The following is a 12,514-nucleotide window of genomic DNA, read 5'->3' as shown; positions in this document are numbered from 1 at the left end:
AATAAATACACAGTAAAATGTAGAATGAATAAGACTGAACATGAAGCCTCAGGTCAGAATTGTTTTTAAGAAGTAGTTTTATCTGAGCTCTGCTAGAATTCATTTTGATAACATGAAAGGGCATGGTGGTAAGCGCCATAAGGTTCATCAAGGCCTTAAAAATTGGAGCTAGTGATAGGTTTAGTACATTTGTAAAAACTATGCATTATAATAGCTATTTTAGGCTTTTAATGAAATGAATGGTGGCCACACCCAGATTTTCACAAGAATGGTACCCTTCCTGCCCATGTTACCCTGTAATCCCTAGGTTCCTAATAGTCAGGTAAGTCACTGACAATTGGCTGCCTCTGCAGCAGAATGGACCTCCCCTTCTCTCTGGAAAGTACTTGATGGGTTCTAGCAGAGACAGAATAGTTCCAGCCAGTTACATTCTGGAACAGTCAGTATGTTGTCATCATTTTGTGCCTAGTAAAGTCAAGGACAGGAGAAAGCCACGCATTTGCTTTTGCCTCCTCTTACCAAAATCTAGGAAGAGATTAGCTAAGAGTTGGTGTTTTCCTTTGTCTGCCCTTTGGTTTTGCTGATACATGCATGCCTCTGGTTCTGTGGCCTTGGGGTAGCACTTACCATGTGACAGTACCAGGATTACATCTCCTTCCACAAATTCCAGGTCTTCTGGCTGGGCAGCCTCATAACTGAAGATTGCTACCACCTGGGTCCCCTCCTTAGGCTGAGGCTCCGTAGTCTGCTTACTGGCGTCTGAGTTTTCCCTTTGTATGGGTTCATCAATAAGACCTTGGTCACCCTGAAATGGTAAAGGGCCTGTTTTTGCTCATTCATAGCCAGCAAATTTTGAAAACCACTAAAGGAAGCAATTGATGCTCAATACTTCCTTATAGGCCTAACACATTCTATGAATACTGAATGTTTGGATAAATGAAACCAAAATGTGTACAGAGCCCTATGTAGCTTTAAATTGCCTTACATAATAAACCTTACACAGACCCAGGGTAGAATAGGCATTGTTCTTTTCAGATTGGGAAATGATATTGAGCCACAAATAAATGGCAGTCTGTGGTATAAATTCAACTAGTTTTTATCATATGGGGGTGGGGGGAGCGGCAGATCAGAGGACAACTTGCACAAGTCACTTCTCTTCTACTATGTGGGTTCCGGGCTCAAGTCATCAGGCCAGACAGCAAATGGCTATTCCTACTGATCATTCTCCTGTCCTTAACTAAGCTCAGCATTGAATTCACCCCTTTTCCATAGCACAAACGCTGAAGATCTATCTCATACCTACTAAGACAGCTTTCCTAAGAGCTAGCTCTAGGTAGTTCTGATACTCTCTAAAGCTTCAGAATGACTTAAAAATATTTTGAGACAGGCTTTTGAGGAGCTCAGGGTTGCCAGGAAGTCCTGTTTCTTGTTGTAGCTTCAGGCCTGTCCTTGACCCAGTCAGTCTAGTGAAGGCAGCCGTAGGCTTGCTGTGCACTTCTGGGTCCCACTCATCCAAAGTCCTCTATAACTGCTATCTGATGCCTGCTATAACTGGATGAGCCTGTAAGCCACAATGTCCCCATCACTAAGCCAATGTGTGGCATACAGGAGATGTTAAAAATGGCCTTAGGTCCCGGCTCCCTCCACTCACCACCGTATGCTCACACCACAGAGTCAGGCAGTAGTTTTTCACTTGGCCCCAGGCATCCTTCATGCTTTCTTCGGACAGGAGCAGAAGCTCGTGGCTGTCCCGACGCCGGTAGCTGGTAGGGATGATGAGTAAGGACCAAGGCAGAAAGTATCAACACAAAAAACATCCCATAGCCAGTCCTCTGCATCAGACAAGACCCACCCCATCATCCACCCCTGCTGCATCCCCAGCTCCCGACTTCATGGGGTTTACCTCAGTTTAGTGTGTTCTGGCGAGAGCGCCAGCTTCTTAGACACCATGTTCCGAAGCTGGCTGTAGGGGAGGCCAAGCCGCGTCTCCATGACCACTGTGTATTTGTAATGCACCTTGAGCATGTAAGGCATAGGCACGCTGAGCTTCAGTTCCTGAGGCAGGAGGAAGGAAGACCACCTTAGCGGCTGAGGTTGTTGACAGCATCCTGGACCACCACAGCCTTCCACCACTTTGTGTATGGGCACCAGGAGTGCCTCAGGGAAAGGGGGGTGTTTAATAAACAGCTGGTTTTTACCAGTTAATAATAAATCTAATAAGTTAAAAAATCAGTAGACAACTGTATATTAATAAACAGCCCATTTCTGCATTCCCTGAGAGGTCTTTCAGAGGGCTCCAATCCAGCACACTGAGACAGAAGTTTCTACTGAGCTATGTGCTCAGCTAGGGGCTAGGATGACGTGTAGATGGAGAGTCAGGTAGCAACTGATTCAACCCTTTCATTGATAGTCCATATTCTAAGAGATATCTCATGCTAGACAAGCCATGCTCACCCATCTCCACTTGGAAACAAGGAAAAACTTACCTTGGGCTCTTTTTGCTTGTGACCTAAATGGAAAAGGAGATGGTAAGTGAACACTCATAGTGGCACCTGCCACCCACAGTGCCCATCTCCCTACCCTTTAACATCCAGGGTGGATCTAGAGGAGCATAGAGAGCGCAAATGTGTGAGCAGAGCTGGTGTCTGCTTCCAGGGCGCTGCAGGTAGGTAACTATGGGGACTGGCTCAAAGGCCAGCTAACCCTGGAGGATCCAAGACAGACAGAGGGAAGATGGACGTGTGATAACCCCAGGCCCCAGGCAGAAGCACCAGGAAGATGATTACCATTTCATGGCCCTGTTTTGTGTGTGTTTATGGTCTGAAATGCACACTATGTTAGCACAGCAAAGTGTGTATAAGTGAAGTCTGAGACCCTTTACTACTGAGGATGGAAGAACCTCTGTGCTGCTGATTATTCGAATCCCTTGGGAACTTTTGCTAAAATCAATCAAAGGCCTAGGAGCCTGGTACTCCAACCTTTTCAGTGTGTGTCCTCCAGACAGAAAAGGTAAGAAAAAAAACTATGAGGGACACTGGATGGGGCCACCGAGGCATTTACATGTGGAGTAGGTGATACCTATCAAGGGCAGATGTTCTGGATGAGAAGTGCACTCTGTAGGCAGAAGCCATGCTTGTTCCCAGGGGACTTCTATCCTGGTAGGCTCGATCATGGATCTCTAACTTATATTTAAGTGGCTCTCAGGGGAGGAGGGGTAGAGAAGAGTCCAAATACATGAAGTAAAATGTAAGTAGCTGACGGGTTGTTTCCATTTAAAATGTTTGTGATGCAAGGGCACACGCCCTGACATGCACGGAGGCAAGCCATGCTCCTTTGTGGTGTTGATTCTCCAGTTCCTGTTTTATGGAGGCCCTGTGAGTGCACTCAGGCCACAAGGACTGTGCAGCAAGCGTCTTTGACTGTGGAGCCACCTGGCTGGCCCAGAGCTGCTGTGTTTAAGTGAAAAGTGTTGTGGCACTCAGTGTACCCCACCTCCAACTTCTCTGTAGGTTCGCAGCTTTCCAAATAAGTATGCAGGGGAGGGCCACCAAAGCAGTCTTTGGTCATCAGGTGGTCGTGCGCAGGATGACTCTGTCATCTACTGGAGCATCTGCTGAAGCTCACCAGGAACAAAGAGTCATCATTTTCCCACCCCAGATTATGAGAAGTCCTTCTGGGAAGATCTTCCATCCACACCATCCAGTGGTCCTTTGTTCAAGCCCTGGGGGCTCTGCTCTGCAGACATGTGCAACTCAGTGGTTTGACAAGAGCTGAGGTGTGAAAATGCGCTTGCTGCAGCCTTTTTCCTCCCACCGGCTTTAGGTAGTTAGCAAAGGATCACCTGGTGACTGCTCTGATGATGGCCACTGGCGGGCCCCATTACCTGCACTCATTTCTAAGCAGGTGAGGGCAGGGCACTGCCATCATGTTTCAGGGGGATGATGGATGGTGCAAGCAAGACAGGGCTCTGGAAAAATGTAGTCATAAAGCAAGGTGCATGCTGGGTAAAACAAGGAGCATGCTAGGTAAAGCAAGGTGCATGGTATGCAAAAGAAACGAGAATTTCCTAAATGACTCTGAAAACAGCTGTCTGTTTTCATGAAGCATCTGAGAGAGAGAGCTCCTTCCTCGGGGCCACCAACCTGGTGACAACTGGAGTCTTCCTGGGGGGCTAGAATTAGGAGGTGGTGGAATATCGGATTCTGGAGAGGTATCTTCCTGGAGGTGACAAGAGGAAACAAAAAGGTCAGACAAAAGCACAAGAGGGTTTCCTTGGAAAGAAGCTAGATGCAAATGGCTTCCTAAAGTGGAACGCTATGACACAGGAAAGGAGGCTAACTCTCAGGAGCAATAAGAACCCTAACGCCCACATACAAAACCCTTTGCCATCTTTTCGACCATGCTGAAAACCCATCAGCGTCAGGTGACATGGCACGCTTCTGTCTCAGCTGCGGAGTGTACTGAGAAAGGGAAAATTCCATTTCCCATTGGCAGGACATTTTCAACTTCAAAGCACCTCAGTTCTGTGACTCAGCACACGCTGTTCTTGAGTGTGAAGAGAGACTATAGGCTGTCTGTCATCAGAGTGCCACGTAGCTAAAGATGACAGACTTCTGATCCTCCTGCCTCCACATCCCATGTGTTAGGAGCATATGGCTTCCCGTCTGATTTGTTCCGCACTGAGGATTGAGCCCAGGGCTTCATGCTATGCGAGTGCTCTCCCATTGGAGCTACATCCCCAACTCTTACTTTCCTTTTCAGTGGCACTGTACCAACCAAACAAGCTGACTCTTCTCCCTGGTGAAGAGGCGGGCTTGGGAATACCTAGCCCTAAACCGTTAGGCTTTGCTGCCTATGTCTCCCTGACCAGGAGGACTAACAGAGGTAGGCCAGTCCAGTAGAATAACTGTTGCCTCCACTCGACACAGGCTCAGCTCTGGGCATCTGATACCAGCTTGAGTGGCCCAGATCTGTTGAGTCTTCCTTCTATGACAGGGAGGCCATCCCTTTCAACTCTAGAGAGTTGTGTGAAGGGTGAGAGCAACAGGCTAGGCCTCAGCACGACAGTACCTGGGGCTGCGACTGAGGGTGAATCCGAAGCTCAACTGGCTCCAGGTAGTTGCAGGGGACAAGCCCCTTCTGCAGTGTCACATTCCAGAATCCAGAAGGGAAAACAAAGACTCATTAGTACCCAGAGCATAGAACAGCCTGCAGCCATGGGTAGAAACAGCACACAGATGATGACCTTTGGGAGTTCTGCAAATGATGCAGCAGATACTGTCTCTGTGCCCTTAGCATCTCCCCGAACCACCCACCCCACCCCACCCCACCCCCATACCTGTCCATTGAACATGACTGTGGCCCAGTTATCACTGCCCTTCTTCAAGACAAAGACGATGTTCCCAGGCATGACCTGTAGCTCTTCTGGCGTCTCCGGCACAAAGCCAAACAATACGCGGTGTGCCTCACCTTCCAGAGCCCTGAGGGGTACACAGAAGACTGAGCCCACCATTCAGCTTGGACCATATCCCCTTACTGGGGAAGCACTTGAGGCCAGAGACTTAGCTTGGCACTCACTCTAATTCCACATCTTACTGCCTACAAGACCAGTGTCGGGTGCTGCCACCCAGGACCCCGAGAAGACAAGGCGAGAACACCATGTGAGTGTGTTCTGTAGCACACAGGAGTTCCCCTTCTCCCAGGGAACACCACGATGGGATCCAAGAACCCAAAAGTTACATGCTTTTAACTCTTGTAGCCTGTGGTGTGACAGCAGGTCCAGAATAAATTCCTTTCCCTTAGCACTTGCTGGCCTGTACTTCCAGCAATCCTCCTGTCTCTGCCTCTCAAAGGTGGGGGTCAGAAATGTGAGCCTCCGCTGGGTGGTGGTGACACATGCCTTTAATCCCAGCACTCGGGAGGCAAAAGCAGAGGCAGGCAGATTTCTGAGTTCGACGCCAGCCTGGTCTACAAAGAGAGTTCCAGGACAGCCAGGGCTACACAGAGAAACCCTGTCTTGGAAAAAAAAGAAAAAAAAAAGAAATGTGAGCCTCCAGGCTGGAGAGATGGCTCAGTGGTTAAGAGTATTGATTTCTCTTCCGGAGGTCCTGAGTTCAATTCCCAGCAACCACATGGTGGCTCACAACCATCTGTAATGGGATCTGATGTGTGTCTGAAGACAGCTACAGTCTAGTCACATACAAAAAACAAATAATTATTAAAAAGAAAAAAAAAAAAGAAACGTGAGCCTCTGTACCTTGCTCATTTCCCTGTTAAGTCAACTTTCACTTTTGAACCTAAAAGACAACTTTATAGCTTTGGCGTTAACAAATTGCAGGTCTCAGTACTACCCTTGCGTTTTGGGTCCATTGTTAATGAACCAGAGGGTACTTGAATAAGCACCATGACACTGTGCCAATCCTTCCCAAAAGATAATATTTTTACTTTATTTTATTGAACTTGCTTCATTTCTATTTTTCAAAGCTTTAGTTATCATGTCTGGGGGGCATATGTGCCGCAGTGCACAAGCGGAGGTTAGGGGACAGTTCTGCGCTGTCATTTCTCTCCTTCCACCTAGATGTGAGTTTGAGGCTCCAGCGCAGTGAGTCGCCAGGCTTGCACAGACAGCTTCTCCCCCTCTGAGCGTCTCATGACCAAGGTTTTGGTTTTGTTTGCTTTGCTTTAACTAACATACACAGTATTAGATTTCATGCTGGCATTTTTTTTTTCAAATGAAATTTGATTTTGTTGATCTTTCCTCCCTCTCTTTCTCTCAAACCCTACTCCCCCTGCCCTGGGCCTTTTACTTACTTACACACACACACACATACACACACACACACACACTCTCTCTCTCTCTCTCTCTCTCTCTCTCTCTCTCTCTCTCCTTCCACTTTCATGTCACAAGTGTCCCATCACCCTGTCCCTCCCTCTCTCTAACCTTCCTTCTCCTGGCCTGACAGCCGATCCTGTGTGGACAGACGGCTACTGAGTGGACAGACGGCAGATGGCACACAGCAAGGCTATATATCCCTGAGGATCCCAGGCAGGTGGGATTGTTTCATCACACTGCTCAGAATGGAAAGCAATTTAAAACTTCTTAGAGTTGTTTCTTTGCTTGTTTTTCAGACAAGGGGGGTGGGGAGGATATTTGGCTCTAGCTGGCCTCTAACCGATCCCTCCACCCACCATGCACCTGAGGCTGGCCTCAACTCTTATCCTCCTTTCTCCTCTAAGGAGGGAGTCAGTTCTCAGGTCTTGCCTTCCATAGACAGGAAGTATGAGCAGGGGAGTAACATAGGTGGAAGGCAGTGAACACCAGGGGAGAGACCACCTCAGACAGCCTTGCAGGAAGGGGATGGAGAGCCAGGCAATGGAAGGCACAGTAGAGAAACTGCAGCACTTTGCTTTATGTTAGCCATGTCCTTTCCGCTTCATTGACCCCTCAAGGTCCTGGTTACTTCTCCACTCCTAGAGAGAGTCTCCCATGCTGCCTCAGTGTGTGAGGGAAGCTGTCTGCAAAACTACCCATACACGGGATGGGGATGTTCGTTCTGCTCAGCCCTGCCCTCGTTTGCAAAGTCCCTGCCTGACGTTGTGAGGGATGCAGCCTCTTTAGTTTAGAGAATTGGGGAATGAGCTCCTTCAAGCCCTTCTCTTTGGGATCACCTGTAGCTACCCCACCACCCACCCACACACACTTTTCCTGACCCCCTTTATTGGAGGAGGAAGATGGCTTGCTTTGTTCCTTAGAAGGATTTTGGTTTTTTCTTTTTTCTTTTCTTTTCTTTTCTTTTCTTTTTTTTTTTTTTTTTGTTTTTTTTTTTGTTTTTTGAGACAGGGTTTCTCTGTGTAGCCCTGGCTGTCCTGGAACTCACTCTGTAGACCAGGCTGGCCTCGAACTCAGAAATCTGCCTGCCTCTGCCTCCCGAGTGCTGGGATTAAAGGCGTGCACCACCACGCCTGGCTAGAAGGATTTTTTTAGCTGAGATTAGGCCGCTCTGCTTCTCGGGTTTACTGAGTGACTTCCTTTTCTTGAGTCTTTCCCCTGCTTTAGAAAAAACGCACACAGGAAAGAGACTGTGATAGCTCGTGGAATCTGGAGAGCTTTCACTGAGCGGGAGGGGAGTGCACTGTAGTCAGTACAAACTGACCTCTCACCTCTGACCTGGGCTTCGAAGCAATGACCTCCCATTGTAAGGTGACCACGCCCACTGGGGCACCAGGATGCTGCAAGTGGTGGTCTCAGCACAATCGCATCATTTGGGTCTAACCTTAGACAGGAGAAGCCTACCATCCTTTACATCCTTACTGCCGTCAAGTCAGACGTAGAGTGAGGGTATTTCGCATGCAGACCTAAACCTAACTTACCTGAAGATTTCTGGGGTTTTGGGTCTGGGAGGAGGCTCTGCTGACTGTGGAACATTCAGGAAAAATGAAGAAGGGGAAGATGACAAGAGAAAAAGTGAGGGGGCGGGGGGGGAAGAGAGAACAGACTGTTAATGGTAATTTGGAATACTGTTCCAGATCCAAAAACAAAGACTTCTTTTCTGGGTGGTCTCTGGGGCAAGGGCACAATTTGGGAAACCAAAAGCCTGCCGCCCACCTGGGCCTGACCCTCGCCAGTGAAGCTGCTGCACACTCCAGAGCAGGTGTCTGGAGAAGGTTTTATTGACCTCAACTCAACCCTTCCCCAGTATTTTCCAAAAGCGCTGGTCTACAATTAATGTTTGCCACAATATGTGACATTTCTGGATATTTAAAATCAACTCAGCATCCCCTGGCCAGACAAGAGTCTCTCAAGCTGGTGAGATGGCTCAGCCGTTAAGAGTGCCGACTGCTCTTCCAGAGGTCCTGAGTTCAAATCCCAGCAACTACATGGTGGCTCACAACCATCCGTAACGAAATCTGATGCCATCTTCTGGAGTATCTGAAGACAGCTACAGTGTACTTACAAATAATAAATAAATAAATAAATAAATAAATAAATAAATAAATATTTTGAAAAAAGAGTCTCTCTTTAATGTATATTCCCTGTTCTGCACTGAATGCCATAGAGTCTGTCATCTGGGACTTTCCTTCCTTGTCCTCTAGCTGGGCTGAGCCTGGGACCACAGCCAGCCTTTCTCCAACTTTAATGCCAAAAGGAGACAAGGAATCTAGATGCTGGCCCTCTTTCTGCCCCTGTGCTCATCCTGTCCCCACGGCCCAAGCACAGGTCATATTACAGTCAAGGCGGCAATCGTCTTGCCCCATATTTGGGGTGAGGATCAGTGCTACCCCAGAGACAGTATATATGCAGATGGCAAGAAGGTGACGAGGTCCAAGGTCCTTTCCTTTGCTAGTGCTGATCCCTCTTCTTACCCGTTACCCTGTCACCCTGTTATGCAACCAAGCCTGAGGTCTCCTTAATCTACTTCACTGTCTTCCTGTTACAAGCTTTGTCTGTCTCTGAACTGACTGCCACATGCCATCAGGGACCATCTCTCTGAGCCCAGCTTGGGCTGGCAGCCTGCCTTGTGTTCCCAAAGGAGTCTCTTATACAGGAGCAAATGGACAGCACCAAGGAAGTCAAAGCCCCCAGGCTCCAAGCCCTGGCACCCTATCCCCTGCAACTCACACGCCTGAACCCATGGAGAGGCTCATTACAAAACTTCCTGAGTGCAGAGGCTGCGCAAGGTCCCATGAGGTGGTCAGTGGATCTCTTAGGACCACCGGCAGAGGACGGGAGACAGAGCTGACAGGGCCGGCTCCCAACCAGCCATGTAAACTAGGGCTGAGAGTAGGGATCAGAGGCTCAGCTATGCTGAGAGGCGGCTGAACCCCTGTGATCAGTTTGTCAGACCAGCTCCTCTTATCGGGGTCTACTTCCCAGAGAAAGCCAGTCTCACCTGTGGCTGCAGAGGGGCGAAGCCAGAAAAGTTGTCTTGGTGAACCACAGATGCTACAACCTGAAACAGACAAGAAGGTGAGCGTGCTGCTGCCAGGCTCTGTTTGCCCGGTGTCTGTGTCTTTCTGGAAGACCTCCTCTTTCCTCAAACCACAGAAGCCATTGTCACTCAGGTAGCTTTTGGAGGGAGGTGGGAAGTAAGGCACCTCTTATCTTACTCTCACCCTCTCTTTTAGTTAAATAAACAAACAATATGAAAAACTGCTGGTAGTCATACAACATCAAATCATCAAATTGACCATTTTAAGTGAACATTTCTGTGGTATTTCATATACCCACAATACTTTGCAATGCTACATGTTATCTGGTGCCAAGACATTTTAATCACCCCACAAAAGAAAATGTTGGAACTACTAAGAAGACTACAGTCTCCTCTCTTAACCTGGCAACACAAGTTTGTAAAGACTTTATATAAATAGAATTATATAGCATGTGCCTTTTTTCCTGTTTTTCATGGTACGTGTGCATGTGTCTGTAGTGAGTGTATGCGTGTGTGTGTGTGTGTGTGTGTGTGTGTGTGTGTGTGTGTGTGTGTATGTGTGTGTGTGTGTTATGCCTGGGGGCACATTTCTGTGTGTCTGACCATGCACGTAGAGGTTGCAGGTTAATCTAAGTATCATCCTCAGATGCTTTTCCGCCTAATTCAGTGAAGCAGGGTCTCTCAATCAAACTCCGAGCTGACTACTATGGGTAGTCTTGCTTGCTTGAGGATCCCCTGTCTCCACCTTCTGACTCTGGAGTTGCCATGGCTACCTGGCAATTACACAGGTCCTAGGGATCTGGAATCCAGTCCTCATGTTTACACAGCCAGTACTTTTAACAACTGAGCTATCTTCAGCACTTGGCCATGGCATCTGTATTTCTTCTGGCTGACATACATGTCTATCCGTGTTGTAGCATGCATTAGTTTATCCTTCTTGTGGGAAAGCAGACCATATGGACATATCACACTGCATATATCCATTCATGAATTGATGTCTCATTGTGGGGTATTTCTATTAGTCTCTGTGATTCTGCCAGGTCTAGCTTACTCAGATTGGGCAACTCACATGTCCAAATTGTCAAAGCCAAATACAGATCAGATAAGGTCCTACGGTCTCACCTCAAGTCAGGTCTGAAAGAACTTAAGACCTGTGTTCAGAAGAAATGTAGCTAAAGAAGGCTTCTGGGCATAGGGCTGAGAAAATGGGAGGGATTCCCCAGAATCCTCAGCAGTATATTGCAAGGGCATTGAGCCAAGGGCATCTCCTGCTGGCCCTCTCCCGACTCTCAGTGAGCCCCCACTATGTCCTTTTTCCTTCACCTCTGTCCCAAGACTCAGCATCCCAGTAGAAACCTCAGGAGTGAGTGATGGTCAGGGTTATGGAAGAAGCTGGAGAGAAGAAACTGGAAGTGTTCATTCCTTACTGTCAGCAAGATCCTCACTGCCATCCCTGAATGCCACAGGGCAGGGAGAGGGGGCGTGTCTTCTTGGGGGGCGTGTCTTCTCGAAGCCCTCCCACCAGGCCCCATGCAATCCAGGGCACAGGAGAAGTAGGAAGATGGACGGCCCACCTACCGTAGCCTTGCCCAGATAGTCCTTTTTGGCCAGCTGAGCCACCTGCCTCTCATTTGGACGGAACAGCCGACCCACAGGGATCACCACGGGCTCGAACAGCTTCTGCTTCTGGAAGAGAATGGTCAGTCACAGGTCATTAGGCAGTACTGGGTTCATTCTGAGCCAGACGTTATTAGGTGAGCTCATGTGAGCATTATCATAGAGTGTGCTAGGACAACCTTGGTGGTTCAACCATTGTGGAATATGTGATTGGTTGGCTAAAACATCTTTGTATCTCTCAGGACTGTGTCTCCTTGTCTGAGAATGGGAGTGAGAAAGCCATTCCTGCTTTCGTCATCAAAAGGACCACTGGAAAACATATCAAAAGAAGAGTCCTTTCCAACCATAGTGGCTTGTCATTTGAGAGGGCTAGGCAGGAGTGGTTGGGCTAATTCTTAGAGAATTTCAATGCATTTTGATCATATTTAGCTAACTCCTCCTCTTAACTCCTACCAGATCCACTCTTACCTCCTTAATCTTTATAATGTTGTGTCCTTTGTTTATCTATTTGAAACAGAGTCTTAATGTGTAGCCTTAGCTGGTTTAGAGCTCACGATGTAGACCAGACTGGCCTGCAGTTCACAGAGATCTGTCTGTCACAGCCTCTGGAGTGCTGGAACTAAAGGTGTGTGCCACCTACAGTATCCAACCTTTTTTATTTTAAATAACACCTTAACTCCACTTTGTGTTATTTATATTCTTCTGTATGTGACTATCCACTGGAGTATGGTTGACCTATCAGGAGCCACACCCCTTTAAAAAGACTGGCTCTCCTTCCCCTAGAAGCCACCAACTGTCCATAGCTCTTCAGTTAGGGATGGCTCATGAACCCCTTTCTGCTCCAACCTAGAAGGTTGGCTGACTTAATCCTCTACAGGCAACCACAGATGCTGCGAGTTATGTGCAGATGTCCTGCCATGTCTAAAAGATACTGTTTTATTCTGGTCTGCCATGACCTCTGGCTCTTA

General features: G+C 47.9%; 1 protein-coding gene across 2 annotated transcripts in view; it reads right to left on the bottom strand.

The window, feature by feature from the left end:
* Positions 1 to 12,514, bottom strand: part of Ncf2 (neutrophil cytosolic factor 2) — a 36,838-nt gene that overhangs the window by 1,159 nt on the left and 23,165 nt on the right. For both annotated transcript variants that reach the window (NM_010877.5, XM_006529236.4), the window contains 10 exons: positions 11,508 to 11,615; positions 9,891 to 9,950; positions 8,371 to 8,414; positions 5,339 to 5,480; positions 5,071 to 5,139; positions 4,143 to 4,218; positions 2,487 to 2,509; positions 1,904 to 2,055; positions 1,652 to 1,763; positions 628 to 805 (listed from right to left, as the gene is read on the bottom strand). In NM_010877.5, coding sequence (NP_035007.1) covers positions 628 to 805; positions 1,652 to 1,763; positions 1,904 to 2,055; positions 2,487 to 2,509; positions 4,143 to 4,218; positions 5,071 to 5,139; positions 5,339 to 5,480; positions 8,371 to 8,414; positions 9,891 to 9,950; positions 11,508 to 11,615 — 964 coding nt within the window. The remainder of the gene's footprint in view (positions 1 to 627; positions 806 to 1,651; positions 1,764 to 1,903; positions 2,056 to 2,486; positions 2,510 to 4,142; positions 4,219 to 5,070; positions 5,140 to 5,338; positions 5,481 to 8,370; positions 8,415 to 9,890; positions 9,951 to 11,507; positions 11,616 to 12,514) is intronic.

This window comes from Mus musculus, chromosome 1 (assembly GCF_000001635.26).
Source record: "Mus musculus strain C57BL/6J chromosome 1, GRCm38.p6 C57BL/6J".
NCBI classification, from domain to species: Eukaryota; Metazoa; Chordata; class Mammalia; order Rodentia; family Muridae; genus Mus; species Mus musculus.
Note: the sequence above shows the minus strand (reverse complement) of the source record. Positions and strands in the feature narration are given on the sequence as shown.